Genomic DNA, 25,276 nt, shown 5'->3' with positions numbered 1-25,276 from the left:
AATATCAAGAAAAATCATGGCTAAACAGCACACACAACATGATCAACACACCAAAAATAAAGGCATTTGGACAATCCTAAGCATGGCAAATAAATTTCATAAGGCAAGGCAAGCACAAACAAGCTCAAATAGGGCACAAAATGCTACATCAACTTAACACAAGCCTAAAACAGAATTTACAAATGATAAATGCCTCAAACCAAAGCCAAAATAAACTTCAATGTGTCTACAAACAATGTGAAAAATTTGAAATTCATAGGATAAACAACCATCATTTCACCAATCATTGAAGTTCATGACTATTCAAAAGTCCACAAATGATCATCCAGCAAGCAAAATACCAAAAAAATCAGAAATCAATCCAAATATTCCACAAAAAATCATGTTCAATCATAACATCCAGAAGAAGCATCATGCAAAAAATCACATCAATTGGCATTTATTTGGCATGGCAAAGAAAATCATCAAATTGAGAAAGCAAAGGTGTGACACACATTGTCACACCTACATTAACCAGATCATATCTCAACAACCATAAATGCTAAAAATTCAAACTCAACACCAAAAGGTCCCTAAAGATGTCTAGTTTAAGCATACCAAATTTCCAAAGCATTGGATTAAAACTCATCATTTCATAAGAGATATGGAAAGCAAGGTCCAAAAAGCACATGCATACACAAACCCTAAGTCAAAACATTTTTCAACCGTGCACAATTTATGAAAAAATAGCCAAAAAATACTAGAAATGATAAGGATCATTTTGCAAAAAATCTCATGTCATTTGGATCATTATTTATGGAGTTATGAATTTTTTAAGTGAAGAAAAAAATAAAAAAACATGAAGCACATAGCATGAATGGCATATGGAATAAATGGATAAAATGCAAAATGCCAATTGGAACTTGTCCTCGCCCGGATTCGAACTAGGGAGAATTTTGAATTGAGGCGCTTAACATGTGAAACGCGCCGTTTCACTAAAGGACGTGGCAAGGCTGGGCGAAGGAGAACCAATCAGAAGGCCACGCAGGCTACACGCTGGACCAATGCATGGCTAATAACACTAAAACACATGCACAACGCGCTAAACACGATCAAACACATTCTGGACATGAAAACCCTAGGTTCTTCATACACCTTCATCGTGTTCATACACTCAAGAACACAAATGTCCAGAAATTCAAAACAAGTACACCATTGGATAGATCTTCCAACGTACATCATGGATCAAAGCTCAATTTAACCTAATTCCACATGTATCAAAAGATTCGAGCAAAAGAATTTTCACATGCCAAACTTAAAATCACCATAACTACTTCATTTCTACATGGATTTCATGGATCTAAAGCTCAGTGTAACCACCAATGAAAGATCTACCATAAGCACATAACCATTTCAAGAATCATGAGAGTCGAATTCTGACCTTAATGGAAATGCAGAAGTGAAACAGGTTGATTTAAGCCTTGCTAAGCACAAACAGTTCTTCCTCAGCTCTTGTATGATGATTTGGATGAAGGCTTAATGCTCAATCGTGCTTGATATCGCTTAAATCTCCAACTACCATTAATGGATGCAAACTTCAACAGCTTCGAATTTGCATGAAAGTTGATAGATCTTGCTTCCAAAATGTTCAATTATGCTTGTGGATGAAGGATTAATCAAGAACAAGGAAATGATTATGAAGAAATTTGATGAAAAAGTGAGAGAACCAAATGAAGAAAATTGTGAAAATGGATCTAGATCTGAGAATTATGATGTGTTAATCTGTTTTTCTGTTATGTTTTAGCTTATATATGATGCCTTAATCCTGTTTGTTAATCACAATTAGCCAAATGCCAAGGGATTAAGGAAAACCAAGTGTTGATGCAAATTTGCAAATTCACCCCCATGTATGTAATGCAATGCAACAGTAATCGTTTTTGGCCTTGGAATCATTTCAAATGCTGTTTGGAGCCAAGTGCAAGTAATGAAATGTGAAGGCAATGCATAATTTTCAAATTTAAAAGTTCCCTCCAAAATTCAAATGAAAATGCCAATATTTTTGTAATGGAAATGCATGGTTTATGATGCATGAATTGGATAGTGTATGTCAAGAGAGAAAGGTTGCAAAAAGAACCACTCCATTTGGCCTTATGGTTAGAAAATTATGCATGTTTGAAGTTCAAATGTTCATTTGACCAAGATTGATCCATATCTCTTCAACCATACATGAGAAATTCATGATCTTGGATTTTTTGGAAATGGGAGAACAAGATCTTCAACTTTCATGTTGTACAAAATTTCATTTGAAGCATTTTTGATGATGTAATCTTGAGGAGAAAACCTTTCCATTTTTGGCGATTTTGAATTACAAGTCACTTTCTATTTTTGGAAAGTTTTGTCCTGACTTTATTTTCTTCAATGTTGATGTTTGAAATGTCAAATGAGACTTGTTTGAACATGAATGAAGTATTTCTAACCACTTCCCACCTCCAAATCCAACAGTTGACTTTTGGTTGACTTTTTCAGTTGACAGATGACTTGGTCATGCACAGATGAACTTGAGCCTCAACCTCCTGATGAAATGGCTCCAAAATGAAACCCTAGCTTACACAAGCTCATTAATCATATGATGATCCCCATCTCCACAAAGACCCCATCTCCTTGCCAAACCCTGACTGGTATAATTCAACTGATTAGGGTTGACCAGAGGTCAAAACCCTAATCCCAAGGAAACTGATTAGAAACAATGAACCTCTTGGTGATGATAAGACCATGATGATGGTGATGTGCCATTTCAACCAAGATAGTAATCAATCTCCTTGAGGGACCAAGAAACCCTAATTGAAGCACAAACCCTCAGATGGCTAGTGATCAATTCATGAGACCCTCAGGCTCGCATCTCTTAACCTCTTTATCTTCTGAGAAAGACCTAGGAGGATGACTTGCTTATTGTTCTTATGATATGCAAAGATGCAATGACTAATGTCCTAAAAATGAAATGCAATATGCTAAGCTAGTCCCAAGAGAGGAGGGCAAATTTTGAGGTGTTACACATATGTCCAACATTTGGCAAAATCATTGTGAATCCCTAACGTGGAAACCAAATTGAAGGTTTGACAAACCCATTGTTAAGCCCTAATGCGGAAATCAAGTGAATGTGTGGTAAAACCTTGTGAAAACCATAATGTGGAAATTAGGGTAAATGTGTTTCAAGAGAATAAGGAGGTTTGCGAGGAATTCACGTATGTCTGATCAGCATGCATCATAATAGAGTGAGAGGAGGTTTGCGTCTAGAAAAAGTGTCGTAGTACAAATGTAGTTCGCATGTACTCCTAGGCAGTTGAGATTTTACGGATTTCTAGAAAGAGTGTTGTAGTAAGGATGTAGCCCACATGTCCTCCTAGATTAGAGATTACCAAGAGTCTTGTAGTGTGTACCTAGCTCGCATATACTCCTATATTATTGATATTCTATGGATGTCTAGAGATAGTGTTTTAGTACGCAACATAGCTCACGTGTCCTTCTAAAGTATAGAACTCAAGAAGAGTGTCATGGTATGTAAGGTATCCCAGATGTCCTTCTAGAATAAGGCATAAGTTCAGCGATTGGTACCACATGCATATGGAGTAGAGGAAAATGCTCATAATTGGCTAAGTCACCGAAGAAAAGGTTAAGGCTCGAATTGGTTAACCAGGGATATCTACTATCATGAAAGGGTGGTTTACAAGGCCACAGAATTTTCATAAACAATTGTCTATATGCATGTTTATCAAATCAACTAATTAAAATAGATTAAATGCAAATTCTAGATATTATAAATGCATGGATACGCTCGGAAAAAGAATTAAGTAAATAATTGAAATATTTGGGCTAAAACCTCACTTACTTAAATATCTAGAGATCGAGTACAATGTGTTGGTTTCCATTTTTTTCATCAATCTTCAATAGGTAGGGGAACCTTTATATCAATCAATTTTATTCATTTTTTCTTGTGACTTTTGTTTTCGTTCACTGGTAAGGTAGCAACATAAACTGAAAAAGAATAAACAGCAGCAAACAAGTTCATTAATTCAAAACAACCAAGTAGTATAAAAATAGGAAGAACTATTTTCAAGCTAGTTCTCCACTTCTGAGACACTAATACAAATATGGAAATAATTGGAAAAAAAAAACTAAAAAATGCAAACCAATTTGTGGGTTGCCTCCCACATAACGCTTATTTAAGGTCCTTAGCTTGACAGTTTGCTCCTCTGTTAGGGCGACATATATGATACGAAGAATACACCATCCTTCTTCTTCCTCTTGTTTGGTAGGATTTCCGTGAACTTGAGGAATCAGTGATGTGGTCCCAAATCTTGTTCGGCTCAGTAATAGCAAACAAAGCATAGTTGAAGTCCAATAATTTATTAATTTCTTCATTTTCATCTGCTTTGTTGCCGAAATAGCTATTGGGGACATGCTGTTGTTGAAGATACTCAGGTTGGATATCTATGTCTAAGCAAGTTCTTGCCTTTGAGACTTCATCCATCACCAGACCATCATCTTTTGGTCTTCTTGCTCTTTCCCAAGGCTATTCTTCACCTCATATTTTTTCTATTCCTGATTAAGTCATTTCATCCAAAGGTGTGCATGTGTCTTCTTTTCTCTCCGTACTAGTCTTTTGGTAGAACTCACCATTCCACTTATCAACTCAATGGATCTACGACTCTCATTATTTGGGTTATCCATTGTATTATCGATAAATCCCCCACTTGAAATAGCCTGAGCTACCATTTGTCACGACAACTGACTAATTTGCAACTCTAAATTCTTAATAGAGGCATAAGTGTTCTTGTTCATTTTCAGTTGGTTCTTTATCATCTCTTCATGATTCTTTTTTACTCTATCAAAACATGCTTTAGTGGCTTTCATAAAACTTGCCAAGAATTTTTCTAACTGGGATGATATCCTAAGTGGTGGATCCTGAGGCGCTTCTGGGATGAAACTTTGAATAGGATTATTGTCCCAGTTACAACTCAAATGCTTATCCCACCTTGGATAGGTATTGAAAAAGGGTTTGGCTCATGATAGTTTCTCGCATACCGTGCCTATGCAACGTAACTCTCTAGTGTACAACGACCATTTTGGTGACTTTCACCAAAGAAGTCACATCGTAATACTGCAATTTTCTTTTTTAAGATTTCAATCCGTACTAACAGCACATGTCGAAGATCCTCCCCATTGTACATTCCTTTTTTATCTAGCACACACAATCAAAAGACAAAATTAGTAGCACTACACTAGCTGATAAAATTAAGTTAGAACAAAAATTTGGAAACTAAAATAAAATGAAAATAAGGAAAACTATTTAAAAAAATCAAAAACTAAAAATAACTAAATACAAATTTTACGAACGTCGCACATTATTGCCTTATCGAAAATATCAACAATCCCCTACAACGACGCCAAAAACTTGATGGACAATTTACTAGCAAATGTACTAGAATTGTAATAAAAATAATAAATTAAATTTGTCTCCACAAAGATTTCGAATTTAGAACAAGGAATGTTGTGCGATGTTAGTAAAAATAATAAATTGAGGGGGTAGTGTTTCAGGTTTTTTGGTCGAAAACACAAGAAAGAGTTTTTATAACAATGATGATAAAGGAGGTCAAGTCTTATTATCAGAATCCCCTATTTCTACTTGATTGAGGAAACATGCGTTAACAAACATCCAGTGACTACAGAGTTACACGACATACTAACTGTACCACTACACCAAATCCCTTGGTGTGTAGCTTACTAGTCTAAGCGCCAATTCCCCGACCCCCCGGGTCAATTGTACCATCAAACTAGGTAACATAGCCGTTAGTCCCTAAGTCACAACTCATAATCATCCTATCCCTAGTCAACTAGCGAATTCAACAATTATAATAGTTCAAAAATAGCCCTAGGGTCAGTAGTCATTACTTATCAAAATCAAATTGAATGTCGTAACAAACAATAGGCAATGAGCACAATCTATAATTGAATAATAACAGAGAGTCAAGAGCATTACATTAACGTCATCTACTTATATGTCCCTATAAAATACAAATAGGTTCGTCATAAGATAAGACCTAACATAAGAGAAATCTAGCTACTCATGTTGAAATTAGTCAATACCATAAGTGTGGACTCGAAGATCATGAAGAATCACTAAAGAAAAAGCTCTCAAATGACTCTAATGGCCTCCAAAAGCTCCAAAATTTCTCAAATACGTCAATTTTCTTTCTAAGGAACCGAACCCCTTTTTTCCATATTTTTCCTTTTAAAGCCACAAAAATGTGTCAAACACGCGTCGTAACGCGGTCGCACTGAAGAGCAACACGGGTGGGTTGTGTAATGATGACAAAAACACGATTGCATTTTTCCAGTAGCTTCAGCGTGTTTTTGTTCCTTTTTTCACCGACACTTACTAAGTCCTTTTCTTCACCCTGGGTCACTTTTCCATGCCTTTTCAACACTTTTTCTTCTAACTTCCTCATTTTAAGTCCGATTTGTTTGATTTTTCTTGCTAAATGACGTGCAATGACAACATGTTATCAATATCAATATTCTTCTAACTTCAAGAAGAATATTGTGGTACGTATGGTGGCCTACATGTCCTTCCAGAATAAGCCATGAGTTCAATCACTAGTACCACATGCATATGGAGTAGAGGAAAAAGTGCATTGCATAAGCATTCATTATATATTACGTATTGTCATATAATTCGTGTAATATTGTATGATTATGTAATGTAGTATGTTGTGATTTATGCTACTCTTTTATGTTATTATACCTTATAACTTGTAGAATGTATTCTCACCACTCTGTTTCATTGTTCCTATGGTTTGAACCTATGTGCATGATATCCACATATTGAGACTGAGGAATAGTTGTGTTGCTGTAAGGATATTGTGGATGATGTATAAGACCAAATCATTACTGTTTTTTATATTAATGTATGATGAATTGTTAACATAGATAGTATGTTCGAGTTTGTAATAAAGCTCTGGTATGGTGACATCGGGGTCAAAATTTCACTTCTAAATTTCCATGTTTGATTTAGTGTTTGAACAAGTACTCATATATAAGATGTGCGAGGTTATTTTTAGTTAATGTGATTCCTTGTTTGTTATATGAAGTAAATATTCCGCACAATTATGTTTTAAAGAAAAATAATAATTTGGGGTTTAGGTGTCACATAGTTGGTATCAGAGCGGGTTTGTCCATCTGGCTTTGTGTATAATGAGTCTACTATGCCCTTTGTGTACGACTTATGTGTTAAAACTGTTATTATTGTATTCCCTTAAGCGATATTTTCTCTATATGTTTACAACCAGTCTATGTTTTATGAATTGTTGTACAGGAATAAATTGTTGTTGAAAGAAAATATCATGCAATAGTTGATGCCAACTATACATGATGTTAGCTTCCTTGAAAGTAGAGAGCAAAGCTTCGATCGATGATTTTTCTATGGTGTGTGCATGTGCTGTTAGTTAAGAAGAAAGATGGAACCATGAGGTTGTGCATGGATTGTCGTCAGTTGAATAATGCTACTACTAAGAATAGGTATCCTCTTCCTAGAATTGATGATCTTATGGATCAGTTGGGGGGAGCTTGTGTGTTTAGTAAGATATATTTGAGATCAGGTTACCACCAGATTCGAGTAAAGTCGGAAGATATTCCTAAGACCGTGTTCAAGACTCGTTATGGTCATTATGAGTATTCAGTTATGCCTTTCAGTGTGACCAATATGACAGTAGTGTTCATGGAGTATATGAGCAAGAATTCCAATCCCTGTCTGGATCAGTTTGTGGTGGTGTTTATAGACAACAACTTGGTATAATCTAAGTCCGGGGAAGAGCATGCATAATATTTGAGGATAATATTACAAACTTTGAAAGACAATAAGTTGTATGCTAAGTTGTCAAAGTGCGAGTTTTGATTGAAAGAAGTTAATTTCCTCAAACATGTAATTTCTAGTGGTGGTATAGTAGTGGATCCATCTAAGGCAGAGATTATATTGCAATGGAAAACACCTAAGTTGGTAATCAATATCAATTTTTATTGGATTATTCGGTTATTATAGAAGATTCATCGAAGGTTTCTCAAAGTTAGCAGTGCCTTTAACCAAATTGACTCAGTCGGGCCAAACTTTAGTGTGCGATGCCCGGTATGAAGTGAGTTTTCAAGACCTTAAAAAGAGATTGACATCAGCTCCATTCATTATTTTTACCAATCCGAGTTAATCTTTTATGTGGGACGAATATTTGTGGATCTCGCAATGCTCAAGAGCTTTCACCGTCATGTCATGTTATAAACAGTTAATAGGAGGAAACTCGTATAGTGTAATAGATGAAAATATAATGTAATAGATGAAAGACTGATAGCTGCATTGCTCAGAGTGTCGAGTTCAAAGTTCCCGTCTAAAGTTCAAGTGTCTAGGTGGAGGCTTTTGATGAATAGATTATCCACAAGAAATGAAAAAGTATGTTTTGAACTTTGTAGTTGTTTGGTCTGGTATCCATATCGTAAAGCAAGTGTGGGATGAGAGTTTTTCAATCTATACATGAAAAGCTTGAAAGGTAAAACTGTAAAAAGAAAATAATAAATGTGTGTTATAGCTTGCATCATATTGGTGTGCATGTGTCTTCTTTTCTCTCCGTACTAGTCTTTTGGTAGAACTCACCATTCCACTTATCAACTCAATGGATCTACGACTCTCATTATTTGGGTTATCCATTGTATTATCGATAAATCCCCCACTTGAACTAGCCTGAGCTACCATTTGTCACGACAACTGACCAATTTGCAACTCTAAATTCTTAATAGAGGCCTCAGTGTTCTTGTTCATTGTCAGTTGGTTCTTTATCATCTCTTCATGATTCTTTTTTAGTCTATCAAAACATGCTTGAGTGGCTTTCATAAAACTTGCCAAGACTTTTTCTAATTGGGATGATATCCTAAGTGGTGGATCCTGAGGCGCTTCTGGGATGAAACTTTGAATAGGATTATTGTCCCAGTTACAACTCAAATGCTTATCCCACCTTGGATAGGTATTGAAGAAAGGGTTTGGCTCATGATAGTTTCTCGCATACCGCGCCTCTGCAACATAACTCTCTAGTGTACAACGACCATTTTGGTGACTTTCACCAAAGAAGTCACATCGTAACACTCTAACAGGATTTACATTGGTCGAACTCAGAGTTGAGGCTGCAATTTTCTTTATTAAGATTTCAATCTGTACTAACAGCACATGTCGAAGATCCTCTCCATTGTACATTCCTTTTTTATCTAGCACACACAACCAAAAGACAAAATTAGTAGCACTACACTAGCTGATAAAATTAAATTAGAACAAAAATTTGGAAACTAAAATAAAATGAAAATAAGGAAAACTATTTAAAAAAATCAAAAACTAAAATTAACTAAATATAAATTTTACGAACGTCGCACATTATTGCCTTATCGAAAATATCAACAATCTCCGACAACGACGCCAAAAACTTGATGGACAATTTACTAGAAAGTGTACTAGCATTGTAATAAAAATAATAAATTAAATTTGTCTCCACAAATATTGCGAATTTAGAACAAGGAATGTTGTGCGATGTTAGCAAAAATAATAAACGGGGGGGGGGAGGGTAGTGTTTCAGGTTTTTTGGTCGAAAACACAAGAAAGAGTTTTTATAAAAATAATGATAAAGGAGGTCAAGTCTTATTATTAGAATCCCATATTTCTACTTGATTGAGGAAACATGCGTTAACAAACATCCAATGACTACAGAGTTACACGACATACTAATTGTACCACTACACTCAATCCCTTGGTGTGTAGCTTACTAGTCTAAGCGTCAATTCCCCGACCCCTCGGGTCAGTTGTACCATCAAACTAGGTAACATAGCCCGTTAGTCCATAAGTCACAACTCCTAATTATCCTATCCCTAGTCAACTAGCGAATTCAACAATTATAGTAGTTCAAAAATAGCCCTAGGGTCAGTGGTTATTACTTATCAAAATCAAATTGAATGCCGTAACAAACAATAGGCAATGAGCATAATCTATAATTGAATAATAACAGAGAGTCAAGAGAATTACATTAACGTCATCTACTTATATGTCCCTATAAAATACAAATAGGTTTGTCATAAGATAAGACCTAACATAAGAGAAATCTAGCTACTTATGTTGAAATTAGTCAATACCATAAGTGTGGACTCGAAGATCATGAAGAATCACTAAAGAAAAAGCTCTCAAATGACTCTAATGGCCTCCAAAAGCTCCAAAATTTCTCAAATACGTCAATGTTCTTTCTAAGGAATCGAACCCCTTTTTTCCATATTTTTCCTTTTAAAGCCACAAAAATGTGTCAAACACGTGTCGTAACGCGGTCGCGCTGAAGAGCAACACGGGTGGGTTGCGTAATGATGACAAAAACACGATTGCATTTTTTCCAGTAGCTTCAGCGTGTTTTTGTACCTTTTTTCACCGACATTCACACTAAGTCCTTTTCTTCACCCTTGGTCACTTTTCCATGCCTTTTCAACACTTTTTCTTCTAACTTTCTCATTTTAAGTCCGATTTGTCTGATTTTTCTTGCTAAATGACGTGCAATGACAACATGTTATCAATACCTCACATTTCCTCCTAAACTATAGAACTCAAGAAGAATGTTGTGGTACGTATGGTGGCCTACATGTCCTTCCAGAATAAGCCATGGGTTCAATCACTAGTACCACATGCATATGGAGTAGAGGAAAAAGTGCATTGCATAAGCATTCATTATATATTACGTATTGTCATATAATTCGTGTAATATTGTATGATTATGTAATGTAGTATGTTGTGATTTATGCTACTCTTTTATGTTATTATACCTTATAACTTGTAGAATGTATTCTCACCACTCTGTTTCAATGTTCCTATGGTTTGAACCTATGTGCATGATATCCACATATTGAGACTGAGGAATAGTTGTGTTGCTGTAAGGATATTGTGGATGGTGTATAAGACCAAACCATTAGTGTTTTTTATATTAATGTATGATGAATTGTTAAGATAGATAGTATGTTCGAGTTTGTAATAAGGCTCTGGTATGGTGACATCGGGGTCAAAATTTCACTTCTAAATTTCCATGTTTGATTTAGTGTTTGAACAAGTACTCATATATAAGATGTGCGAGGTTATTTTTAGTTAATGTGATTCCTTGTTTGTTATATGAAGTAAATATTCCGCACAATTATGTTTTAAAGAAAAATAATAATTTGGGGTTTAGGTGTCACATAGTTGGTATCAGAGCGGGTTTGTCCATCTGGCTTTGTGTATAATGAGTCTACTATGCCCTTTGTGTACGACTTATGTGTTAAAACTGTTATTATTGTATTCCCTTAAGCGATATTTTCTCTATATGTTTACAACCAGTCTATGTTTTATGAATTGTTGTACAGGAATAAATTGTTGTTGAAAGAAAATATCATGCAATAGTTGATGCCAACTATACATGATGTTAGCTTCCTTGAAAGTAGAGAGCAAAGCTTCGATCGATGATTTTTCTATGGTGTGTGCATGTGCTGTTAGTTAAGAAGAAAGATGGAACCATGAGGTTGTGCATGGATTGTCGTCAGTTGAATAATGCTACTACTAAGAATAGGTATCCTCTTCCTAGAATTGATGATCTTATGGATCAGTTGGGGGGAGCTTGTGTGTTTAGTAAGATATATTTGAGATCAGGTTACCACCAGATTCGAGTAAAGTCTGAAGATATTCCTAAGACCGTGTTCAAGACTCGTTATGGTCATTATGAGTATTCAGTTATGCCTTTTAGTGTGACAAATGTGGCAGTAGTGTTCATGGAGTATATGAACAGGAATTTCAATCCTTGTTTAGATCAGTTTGTGGTGGTGTTTATAGACAACAACTTGGTATATTCTAAGTCTGAGGAAGAGCATGCAGAATACTTGAGGATAATATTACAAACTTTGAAAGACAAAAAAGGTATATGCTAAGTTATCAAAGCGCAAGTTTTGGTTGAAAGAAGTTAGTTTTTCCGGACATGTAATTTATAGTGGTAGAATAACAACGGATCTATCTAAGGTAGAGGTCGTATTGCAATGGGAAATGCCTAAGTTGGTAATCGATATTAATATTTTTTTGGATTAGTCGGTTATTATAGAAGATTCATTGAAGGTTTCTCAAAGTTAACCGTGTCTTTAACCAAGTTGACTCAGATGGACCAAACTTTTGTGTGGGATGCTGAGTATGAAATGAGTTTTCAATGAAATTTTAAGACCTTAAAAAGAGATTGACATCAACTCCATTCATAATTTTTCCAAATCCGAGTTAATCTTTAATGTGGGACGAATATTTGTGGATCTCGCAATGCTCAAGAGCTTTCACCGTCATGTCATGTTATAAACAGTTAATAGGAGGAAACTCGTATAGTGTAATAGATGAAAATATAATGTAATAGATGAAAGACTGAAAGTTGCATTGCTCGGAGTGTCGAGTTCAAAGTTCCCGTCTAAAGTTCAAGTGTCTAGGTGGAGGCTTTTGATGAATAGATTATCCACAAGAAATGAAAAAGTATGTTTTGAACTCTGTAGTTGTTTGGTCTGGTATCCATATCGTAAAGCAAGTGTGGGATGAGAGTTTTTCAATCTATACATGAAAAGCTTGAAAGGTAAAACTGTAAAAAGAAAATAATAAATGTGTTATAGCTTGCATCATATTGGTGTGTTTTGGATCAAGAAGAATAACATTTTGTTTAATGGAGAGATATGAGAGCTTGAAGAAGTCTAGGTAAACATTAAAATAATTGATTGGCGTACTATTTAGTCAAAAATAAAATTAATAATCATTATTTTGGCTTTTAAAATTATCAAAATCGATCAATTTGACTTAGAAATTTTAAAGAATTTAAATTAGTTATCATTAAATATAAAATTATTATCAACTTAATATTTTAAATTAAGGCTAATAGTGTTTTTGTCTTTTGTTTTAGTTCACATGCTAAATTATTCTCTTGGTAAATTATTTTGATTCTTTCTCACCTTCTTGCACTTAAAATTGATACTTATCCATTTTCTTAATAACATATTATTTATATTTATATTATGTGTCACATTCTCACACTTTGATGACTTATGTAACATGTTTAAAAATGAAACAAATTATTTGAATCTAAAATATAGATATTAAGGACTTGTTTAATTTTTCTTTTGTAAAATTCGTTGGAAATCCCCTAAAATCTATGGAGAATTCCAATCAATCTTGATGAACAAGATTGTTATCACCCACACAATAGCAATGAAAAGAAAAAATAATGGAGAAATAAAGAGTGTAAAGAACAATGAAGGAGAAAAAGAATTAGAATTCTGCAGAGTTTCTCTCTGCCCACAAACTGTGGAAAACTTTTTATTCACTTTGCAAATGCAAAATACTGTGAGTTACAAGTGTTATGAATACTATATTCACCTTATTACAAGAATAAGGGTTACTTCCTCTATTTATAGATTTAGGTTAACTTGGACCTCAAGCCAAAGCCCAAAATAGCTAACACTACTAAAATAGGCATAAGTCAAAATCCTGTATGAAACAACATGCTTCGACACTTCGACACACTAATACAACTCAACACACTGGGTGGTTTGACACTTTCTTGCTCTATCGAGCAATCTGCTTCGACACAATGAATTACAATTTAACACACCACCTAATTCATTGTGTCTAAGCTATCTACATTCATCATAGCTCTTAGTCTTCTGAAGACTTCGACCTGCACTCCCTTCGTCATGATGTCTATAATCTGATTCTCAGTTCTGCAGTGTTCCACATTCATCTTCCCGTCTGCTACCTGCTCTCGAAGATAATTGAACCTCGTCTCGATGTGCTTTCTTCGACCATGTGCTATCGGATTCTTCGCCAGATTGATAGCTGACATGCTGTCGATCTTCATGGTAATTGCTCCATGACTCTTCGCTGTTATTTCTTCGAACAGATTCACCATCCATGTTGCTTGACATGCACAAAGAGAAGCAATTATGTATTTTGCTTCGCACGATGATAATGCCACTACTGCCTCTTTTCTCGAACTCCAAGCAACTGGTGCACCACCTAGCATAAACACATACCCAGCTGTGGAATTTTTATCCTCAGCATCACTACACCAACTTTAGTCAGTGTATCCCACTAATTTGCATTCTTTTCTTTCATCGGATGCAGGAAACAAAATTCCATAGTTGAGAGTTCCTTTCAAATACCTTAGTATCCTCTTCGTCGCTGCTAGATGTGATACCTTTGGCTTCTGCATGAACCTACTCACCATACGTACACTGTATGCTAAGTCAGGGCTTGTGTGACAAAGGTATCGAAGTGACCCAATAAGTCTTTTGAATTGGGTTGGGTCGACATCATCTTCATCTGAATCTTTCGACAGTTGTAATCTGGGCTCAGCTGGAGTCGAAGTTAGGTTGTAATCTTGCATCTCAAATCTCTTGAGAATTTTGCCTGCATACCTTCTTTGATGCATCATCAAACCTCTACCACTCTTGTAGAATTCGATGCCAAGGAAATATAAAATGTCACCCAGATCTGGCATTTCAAATTCCTTCTTGAGATCACCTTTGAAGTCTTCAATCTCCTCTCTTGCAACTACCTGTTATCAACAGGTCATCGACATAGAGGCATAGTACAAGCAATTCATTCTTACTTCTTCTTACATATACTCCATGTTCAGATTTGCACTTCACAAATTTCTTATCCCTTAGAAAACCATTTATCTTCTTGTTCCAAGCTCTTGGAGCTTTTTTAAGTCCGTACAGGGCTTTATGCAGCCTGCACACCTTTCTTTCTTCGCCATATTTCACAAACCCAGCTGGTTGTGCAACATAAACTTCTTCTTCTAAGGGGCCACTAAGGAATGCACATTTCACATCCATCTGACACATCTGCCGGTTGTTCATGTTCACTAGACCAACAACCAACCTGATTGTTTCAATCCTACCAACAGGTGCAAAAACTTCATTGAAGTCGATTCCTTCTTTCTGAAGATATCCTTTCGCCATAAGTCTCGCCTTGTGTCGAGTCACTTCTCCTTTGGGATTCAACTTCACCTTGTATACCCACTTCACATCTATTGCCTTCTTGTCTTTGGGAAAATCGACAAGTGACCAAGTGTTGTTGACTTCGATTGACTTCAGCTCTTCGTCATTGCTTTCATCCACTTCGAATCTTTCAATGCCTCATCTACATTGACAGGTTTGACATCTGCGTGGAAAGCACAATGTACCATCTCACCTTCTTCATTGACCATATCATATGATGTAATCACACATTCTTGCAACCTTGTAGGCATGTGTCTTGTTCTTTGAGGTTTGCTTGTACTTGCTTCACCTCTGACTTCTTCCTGTCGAACTTCTCTTTCGACTTCACTAGCTGGTCCATCACAAAAGATTCTCACTAAATCTTTCTTGACATTCTCAGTCCAATCTCACTCCTTAATCTCATATATGATCACATCCCTACTGATCACTACTTGCTTATTCACTGGGTCGAACAACTTGTATCCTCTAGTCGAATGATATCCTATCAGGATCATCTAACTCGACTTATCATCAAGTAATCTGGCACATGTCTATGTGTTATAGATCCAAACACCCTCAGATGACTCAAGCTAGGCTTGACACCAGACCAACATTCTTCTGGTGTGATTCCTTCTAGCTTCTCCGTCGGATATCTGTTCAGGATATATGTCGCAATCGACACGGCTTCTCCCCATAATTCTTTGGGTAGATGCTTGCCTTTCAACATACTTCTAATCATATTCATAATGGTTCTATTCTTCCTTTCTACGATTCCATTCTGCTGTGGAGTGTATGATGGCACCACTTCATGCACAATCCCTTCTTTCACACATAATGCGTCGAAGTCTTTCGACACGTATTCTTCACCACCATCAGTTCTCAAAATCTTGATCTTTCGACCATAGATTTAAACTTGGCAAATACCTCGATCACTTCACTTTTCTTTTGGGTCAGGTAAGGCCACCGTTTTCGACTGAAATCATCTATGAATGTAACAAAGTATTTGTTATCTCCAATCGAATCCACTTGGAGAGGATCACATACATCAGAGTATATGACTTCAAGAATTTCCTTCGACCTGCTTCCTGCATCCTTACTGAAGTCGTTCTTATGCTGCTTCTCCTGCACACATTCTTCACACACTTCGTTTGGAATGTCGATTTCTGGTAATCCTAAAACCATATTTCTTCTCTTCAAATCTTTGATGTCTTTGAAATTGAGATGGCCAAGTTTGTAATGCCATATCCATTCATCTCTGTTGACTGCTGTTGCAAGGCACTTATGCTCCATCACATTTAGTTCAATCTTGAAGGTTCTATTCTGAGACATTGGAGCCTTCAAGATCAACCTTCCATTTGAGTCGAGAACACTCATCATCTTGTCTTCGATCGATGCCTTGTAGTTCTTTTCGACTAACTGCCATATGCTGAGCAAATTACTCTTCATGCCTGGTATGTACAACACATTTGAAATTACTGACCTCTTGCCATCTTTCCTCATAATCAGAACATGACCAACACCTTCAGCTGCTAGAGTGTTGTCATTTGCAAATTTTACTATGTTCTTAATTGAGGGTTTTATGTTGACAAACCAATCTTTTCTTTCAGACATGTGTGATGAGCATCCTGAGTCCAAGTACCATTGGTCCTTGAATCTCTCTTCTTCTCTTGTTGTAACCATCAGCAACGTCTCTTCTTCTTCATGTTTCGCCAGCTTGGCATAAGTTTCTTGATTCTTCTGCTTTTCAGGACAATCACTAGAATAGTGACCATACCTTTGACAATTGTAACACTGAATGTGACTCTTGTATGGCTTTTGACCACCATCTCTTCCTCTACCTGCAGCACCACCTCTTTGGTTGCCTTGGTTCCAAGGTTTTCTCTGATTCGACCAGTTTTATTCTTGCTGTTTCGACCAGTCGAATTGTTGTAACCTCCTCTGCCTTTGTTGCCATTCCAACTTCTTTTGGCTTTTCTTTCTTTTGTTGATTGAGCCTGCAAAGCCATATCACTCTTCGACTTTCATGCAGCTCTTTCATCCATTCTTTGTTAATGAGATTCAAGCGTCTCTTGAAGCTCTTCCTTTGTAAGTTTTGACAAATCTTTCGATTCTTCTATGGCTACCACCACGTGGTTGAACTTTGGAGCCAACGACCTTAAGATATTTCCAACAACAGATCTTGATGTCAACACTTCTCCACATACCTTGATTTGATTCACCAGTTTTTTAACCTTGGGTAAAGAAATCAGTTATGCTTTCATTGTCTTCCATCTAAAGAAATTCATACGTTCTTTTGTGAGTTTGTAACCTCACATCTTTCACCTTCTCTGCGCCTCCAAATGATTTCTTCAGAATTTCCCATGTTTCTTTCGATGACTCTGCATCACTAACCTTTTCAAAGTTATCTGCATCAACACATTGATGGATTATAAAGAGAGCTTTATAATATTTCTTCTTCAATTCTTTATGTGCAGCCTTTTCTTGATCCTTCGCGGCTTTTGCAAGCGTTGATACTCCTTCCTTCACAAGATCCCAAAGATCTTGATAACAGAACACAACCTTTATCTGCTTGCACTAATTCTCATAATTGTTGTTCTTGAGAATCAGAAGATTTGTTGGAAAATCTCCGTTTGGATGATTTGTTGTCATGGTGATTTTCTTCCCACAAATCGATTAAACCGGAGCTCTTGATACCATATGTTGGAAATCCCCCAAAATCTATGGAGAATTTCAATCAATCTTGATGAACAAGATTGTTATCACCCACACAATAGCAATGAAAAGAAAGAACAATGGAGAAAGAAAGAGTGTAAAGAACGATGAAGGAGAAGGAGAATTAGAATTCTGCGGAGTTTCTCTCTGCCCACAAACTGTGGAAAACTTCTTATTCACTTTACAACTGCAAAATAATGTGAATTACAAATGTTATGAATACTCTATTCACCTTATTACAAGAATAAAGATTACTACCTATATATATATATATATATATATATATATATATATATATATATATATATATATATATATATATATATATATATATATATATATATATATATATATATATATATATATATATATATATATATATATATATATATATATATATATATATATATATATAACTATTTCATAAGTGAACTAAAATTATAAAAGGCGGCCAATATGATTTTCATAATTAACTTAATTATAATACTAAGACATATTCAATCACATTATCCTTTTGATCAAAAGAACAAATGCTATTGATATTTTTTTTTTCATTTTAAATATTATTTTAGAGTTACATTAATTTTCGACATTAAATTGTCAAACTCTATCAATGATTCAAACCAATATTTTATTTATTTTGTAATATCAACACTATAAATTCATATCATTCTGCAATTCTTTTTCTGAACTACAAATGATAATGTATCCATTTTTATTAAAAAAAGTTATAAGCATGTTAAAGAACAAGGAAGCCTTCAGAAATTCACATTTGAAGAAATGAAGAAAAGTACAGACAGCTATAACATTGTTGGGCAATGTGGAAACATACATTTCTAATGGTGTAGAACATGTGAAGAAAAATAAAATTGCAATTCAACCCTCGAAATTTTCAGTTATAAAACTTTTACACCCCTTTTTGTGTTATCAGATCTTTATGCATGCATCTACATGATGATGTTTTGCTAATGGTTGAGTTGAAGATGACAAAGAATGTTTGTGATGGTGGTGAAAATGACTAATGATGCTAGTTTCAAACATGGCATAAAGTCTAAAGTAAAGTAAAAGTTAAATTGCATCATAATAATATTGTGAAGATATTTTATAATTTTTTTATACCAATATTCGGTCTATTGAATCAATTAATCTATTTGAAAGTCAATTCTGACATAAAGGAATTTCAATCTATTTTTTATTACAGTTTTACAGAAATAAATTGTGGTCTTTCCTATCAAATTCAACGTTAATTATTATCGAATCATATAAATGATGGCGATGGTGATATTCGGTAAGTTTAAACATATCAAAATATTGATGATTTAGTATTATATAAACAATCCCAAAAAAATTGATTGTTTAATTTTTTTTTTATTACTTGAAAACTTATATCGAATTATAGATGCTAAAGTACTAACATAATTGTGATATTAATAATTACAACTATGTCTTTTTTTTTTCTTCTTCCATTTTTTTATGAATTTTTTTAATACTTAAATAATCTATTTTTCACACCATTTTAGAGTGATATTTTCTAGGTGCAAGCATATCAAAATATCAATGATTTAGTATCATATAAGCAATCCCAAAAAATTGGTTGTTTCACTTTCTTTTTTTATTATGTAAATTTTTTTATTGAATTATAGATGCTAAAGTACTAACATAATTGTAATATTAGTAATTACAACTATGACTTTTTTTTCATTTTCTCCTCGTGATTTTTTTTAAAAAAAAAAATAATTATTTTTTTCAATTTAAATACTTAAATAATTTATTTTTTAAATTAATTATTAAAATAATCATATTTAATTACTTATGCGTCGGTTGAACGGCTGTCATTGAAAGGAGACGTCATATCCATTGGCGCATGCCCTTTAAGAAAATGAACAGAGACACCAATGCCCTTGGCGCATGTATGTCTTGGCCACATGCTTTGGCGCATGCATGTAGGCATGTGAGTGTGCACCATATGCATTGGCGCATGCATGTGCCATGTGTGTGTGCGCGTCTAAGGCAATGACGCATACATGTGTGTGCTCTATAAATATACAGCGTTTCTCCCATAATTTTTCACACAACTTCTTACCCTCCTTCCGTTTTCCTTCAATCTCCTTCAATTTTCTTTTCTTTAACCATGTTTGAATATTCATATATTCACAAGAGAAATGTCGACTTAATATTTTCAGTAGTGCAGCCTCCGATAAAGATTCGACTTTGGAATATAGAAACGTTTGAACGTCTTCATAGGACGTTGAACCGTTGGTTAGATGGAGAAATTGCAGAGGATGAAAGGATCAGAAGAATCCAATGGCTTGAGTCTCACGTTCAACCAAAATGGAGAAGTTCGTGTATGGGTGGATATTAAGACTGACAAACACGTTCACAGGATGACGTATACTATGTTCAAAATTGTTTTAATGATTGTAATCGGATAGTTATGTTGTTGTAATCGCATAGTTATGTTGTTTATGTATTTTATTTGTTAGTAATGGTATTTTATTTGTTGTTGTTTATGTGTTGCTTATGTGTTGTATTTGTTTGTGATGATATTTTCTCACAAAGTTACCATATGAAATAAATGTTGTTTTTAATATAAAGTAAAAGAGTTACAATTAAAATTATCTTGTTGTGTTTTTTCCAACACTGAGACAGTTAGTACGATTATGATCGGGCTCCCGACATGAACTACATAATTTAACCATTTTGTTTGGCGTATTCATTTCGGTTCAAATACGGGTGTTATTTGGGCGGTCAGTAATCCTCTTTTGCTACCACTGAAAAGCTAATTTTGTAAACTTTAGAAAGACTTATGACATTGTAAATGTTGGATAGTAAGTAGGATGAATCCCGTCGAACATTTGAACATGCCACTGTGACATGGGAGCAGGGCATACGAAAGGCTTGGAACTTTCCGCAGTCACACCAACCTCTATCTAGTTCCACTCAATAGTGTCCCCTCGGTATGACTTCATTTTGATCCTTAGACTCAGTAACACTGTACCAACCTTTAGTACGGTCAAACACCATGACCACATGTGTGTTAGCTTTGACAGTTTCCTCTCTAATGAATTTTATTGAAGCATCACTGAACAACTGCCCAGATTCTAACACTGAACTTCATTTGGAACGTCTGGTCTCAAACAACACCCCTAGCCTGAAATAGGTTGCTTGCACTAAAGCGGTTATAGGTAGGTTTTTGATGTCTTTGAAGACATAGTTCATTGATTCCACAAGATTTGTTGTCATGTGGTCCCATCATTGACCGTTGTCGTATGCCCTAGTCCACTTCTCCAATGGAATATTGTCGATCCACCTTACTACATTTGAGTTTGACAATCTGATGTCTTCGCGGTAGTGTTTGAAATAAGATTTTGTTAATGGCGCTTGATCACATGCATAAAGCAACTCATGCGCCTTACCTTTGGCGCATCCTCACATGCATGCAAAAGTAAAAGGCATGTGCCCTTCCCAATGGCGCCTACACTTATACATCACATGTTGCAACTTGCCAACCTAACTCATCTATAAATATTGCAATAACTCAACCTCTGCAACACTCAACATCTACGATATTCAATATGTGCAACACTTAATACCCTCAACACCCAACCTCTCCAACATTTAACCTCTGCAACACTCAACCTCTACAACACCCAACCTCACTGCAACACTCAACCTCTCTTTGCAACATTCAATCTCTCTGCAACAATATCTCTCTATTGACTATGGGTGATGAACATCGATGAACAATCGATAATATTGCGACATTTGTCTGTTATTACTTAATCTATATTGTTTATTACTTATTCTTATTCTTATTTCATAATAAAATGTCTCTATTGTTTATTACTTCTTCTTACTTATTTCTTACTTATGTTTTATTAGGACCCAAGAAGGTTACGATGTCGTGCACATGAATATGTACCACACGATCCTTTGATAGAACCATATATTCGAGGATGAGGTTTTGGTAATCTACTCAACATAGTCTCATACTCGGTTGACTACAAATTTATTCTTACTTTTTTAGAGAGATGGAGATCCGAGACCCACATATTTCACCTTCCTTTCGGTGAGTGTACCGTCACACTTAAGGACGTCTACATGTTATTAGGTCTACGTACCGATGCTAAAACCGTAAATGGTAGAGTTAACTAAGATAACTCTATATGCAATGAATTGTTGAGTGCCCCTTTGTGTGAAGACACAACTACGGGAGAGACTTCTGGTCAACCTATGGGTCAAGGTATTAATTTAAAATATCTTAAACAATATTGTTCTAGTATAACATTAAACGAAGGATCTACCGAGTATGAAAAGATAATTAAAACTCAATATTATATTATGATTCTATTTGATAATTTTTTATTTCTTGAATATACTGGTAATACGGTAAATATTATGTATTGTCGTTGTTACGAAACATAAATAAAATAAACATATATAGTTGAAATTCAGCTGTTTTTTCCCCTCTATATAATTCGTTGTATAAAAATGCCAAAAAGAATACTTATATGTTTTATTCTTGCACCTATTATTTTTTTATCTAAAACCACATGCCAACACTTCCTACTCAAACAAAAAGAGAGTTTTATCTCACAAAGATTAATTTATACGGATGTTTTCTCTACATGTTCAAATCATCTAATTCGTCAAATTCAATCCCAAATTCCGGTTAGAATTAAACAATAAACAATCAATCTCAACATATAACATTGACATGAATCAAATGTTATATTAACACAAAATCGAATAAATATAACTAGAGTAATTACACATTCATTATATTATATAAATTATTTTTTATATAAATTATTTTTTTTATAAAAATTCAATAAATACAAAATGATATATTTTTGAAATTCATCAAAATTTGTTTGACAAAAACACTTGAGACATTAATCTTGACACAAGTCAGTATCATTTCAAATAATTTTAAATTTATTAAAAACCAATCTATATAAAATAAAAATTATCAAACCATATAACATTTGGTGGCACCGCATTTAGAGACCAAAAAACATGAAAAAAAAAAAATGCATAAAAACTTAAACCACTTTGTCGATCAAATGCGTCTTATAACTCATTTCAGGTTCAAAATAGTTTGTTATCGAAATCTACAACAGATAACTTCAAGAAAAAAAACAATTGAATAAAGTAAAGCAAATTCAAACATGCTTTATCCAACATCTATGCCAAAATGAAACAAAGTCTACGTATATGATGGCGATTCCATTCTATCAACATCTTTCCTTTCTCATTAGCACTAACAGTATTACAGCTTTACATCTAACATATGTATAACGTAAAAATTGAGTCGTTCAAACTTCAAACTTCAAAATAACTCACTCTGATCATGATGCTACTTGTATTTGTCCATTATTCTTTGAGCTTCTTCCACAGGATCATTCATTGGTTTCGTCGTAGATCCTCCATTCCCGCTAGATGGTGGTCCTTGATCTTTATTGAATGCTAGGTATGCAAAGTACGCAAGTCCTATCGTAGCCTAAAATATAGCAATACCAACACGCTGACACCGTTACAATCACAGTAATCTGAAATTTTAATTTGATAAGTAAAATGGATGACTTGCCGATATGACGAAAACTATGGAGAGGATAGACTTCAATACAAAAAGCGAAGCAATCAAAGCCACAAGAGTTACTGAAATCCTTGCTATTGTTCTCGGTACAGAACTCTGGGATTGCCAAAAAGAAGAAAAGGAAATAAATACATGAAAAAGTAGAAGGTATTCTAGTATTTGTAACAAATTTGAAGACATCAGCTAGATCAATCAAATGATTGTTTTAAAATGGAAAAGACAGTTTTGTCAATCGGTTGCTGAAAATAGCGGGCTGCTCGAGTTCCGCTAAACTAATGTCATACAAAATCCAGTATTGCAGAATAATAATAGTTTGTCAAAATTTCATAATGCCATAACACTATAGCTGTTATTTGACATCACTGAAAAAAAAAAGGCAATTCTAACTTACCGGGACAAGATTTGCACCTGCGTTGATTCCATCCTTACCAACTCTCCATACATTCTGCAGAACTATCTCGTAACCACAAAGATAATCGAAATGGATCAATAGTTAGGGTTTCTGGATAACCAAAATAGCTGAAAAGGGGAGCTATCAAATATTAAATGTTCCAATTCTGAAAGGCATACAATTGGTTCAGGTGAAGAAAATTGATTATAGATACAAAGTGAGTTGAAGGTAAAATGATTTATGTCTGGATGAAGTACTGTAAAAGTGAGTTGAGCTGTAAATTTCAATGTACAAATAAAGTTTAGACTCAAAAGCTACAAATCCTAACTTCAAGTAGAATAAATTCTAGAAAGCCTAATCAATTCTACTTGATAACAACCTCACACATCAAAATCAATTCTCGATGCTCCAAACGTGAAACCAAACATGCACATAGTTACTTTGAATCACTTATTATTACGGATGTATACAAATTCGTGTCGTGTCTGGTATCTGTGTGTCAGTGACTCATCAAACTTATCACGCAATAGGAGAGCATAATATATTCAATCATATTATACTTTCTTAACTATTTAACACCAAACTACCCTTCAACATTTTAACACACCTTACATCAATATACTCATAGTTTCTTCACTTTTATCCAACAATTTTCAATTCAACTATCCATAAAACATTCTGCAAACATAAAAATCAAAACTAGAAAAATTGCAACAGAAACAAACAATCACAAGGTATTAAACAATAACCCATTAATAAAATTTAAAATCACCATAGGTGAAATCTAACTAACTGGTGTAAGAGAAATACCTAATTCCAAAATAAAATTGGGGCTAACCTTTAGTAAAATTGGACTGTGCTGCAAAAACTACAAAATTGGAGCGAGGTTTGTAGCTTGTGGAGAGCTTGAATTGAGATTTAGAGAGGAAAGTTTGATTTTTTAACTTCAAAAGAGAATTTACTGAAGGAAATTGATGATGGGTCGGTCGATTTTGATGGCAACTTGGAAAGAAAGGGGTAACAGAACTAAAGTTAACAACTAAACCATTAGCGGACATTTTTTTATATGTAAAACTGAATGTGCAAAAAACTTAGGATAGGTTGAAACAAAGAGATGGAACAATTTGGTTTTGATTGGTTTCAGGTAGACATGAATGAACATAGAAGAGTTAACATCATCACGTTGAAGAAGACAAAAGGCCACCTAGTTTTTCTTAGCCTTACAATGGTGGGCTCCAAGTTCTTGGGCCTTTGGGTTAGTTTTGTAGGAGAATTTGGAAAATTCTACGTCATACCCCGTAAATTATCCCTCTACTCCTATATTATAATTTTTTGGACCAAAATATCATTATATTTTTAAAATTTTCATTTTTTACTTCACTTTCACTTCAAAATTTCTAAAATATCACTTTCTCCCATGCAAACCGAAACTTATAGAGTAAGTCTTCCGGTTCACAATTAACATATTAAAAGACTTTCGGTTCACTCCAGAATTGAAACGTTGAACC

The 25,276-nt window shown here is 34.7% G+C and overlaps 1 protein-coding gene across 1 annotated transcript; it reads right to left on the bottom strand.

Moving 5' to 3' along the window:
• Positions 1–22,906: 22,906 nt before the first annotated feature.
• Positions 22,907–25,061, bottom strand: LOC127127677 (uncharacterized). Its single transcript, XM_051056924.1, has 4 exons — positions 24,607–25,061; positions 23,769–23,830; positions 23,369–23,473; positions 22,907–23,281 (listed from the first exon to the last, which is right to left on the bottom strand). Exons 1-4 carry the CDS (start codon positions 24,824–24,826, stop codon positions 23,138–23,140), a joined length of 531 nt encoding a protein of 176 aa, XP_050912881.1. The 5' UTR covers positions 24,827–25,061; the 3' UTR covers positions 22,907–23,137.
• Between the last annotated feature and the right edge of the window lie 215 nt (positions 25,062–25,276).

Source organism: Lathyrus oleraceus, chromosome 3 (assembly GCF_024323335.1).
Source record: "Lathyrus oleraceus cultivar Zhongwan6 chromosome 3, CAAS_Psat_ZW6_1.0, whole genome shotgun sequence".
Classification (NCBI taxonomy): domain Eukaryota; kingdom Viridiplantae; phylum Streptophyta; class Magnoliopsida; order Fabales; family Fabaceae; genus Lathyrus; species Lathyrus oleraceus.
This window is presented reverse-complemented; position numbering and strand designations above follow the sequence as displayed.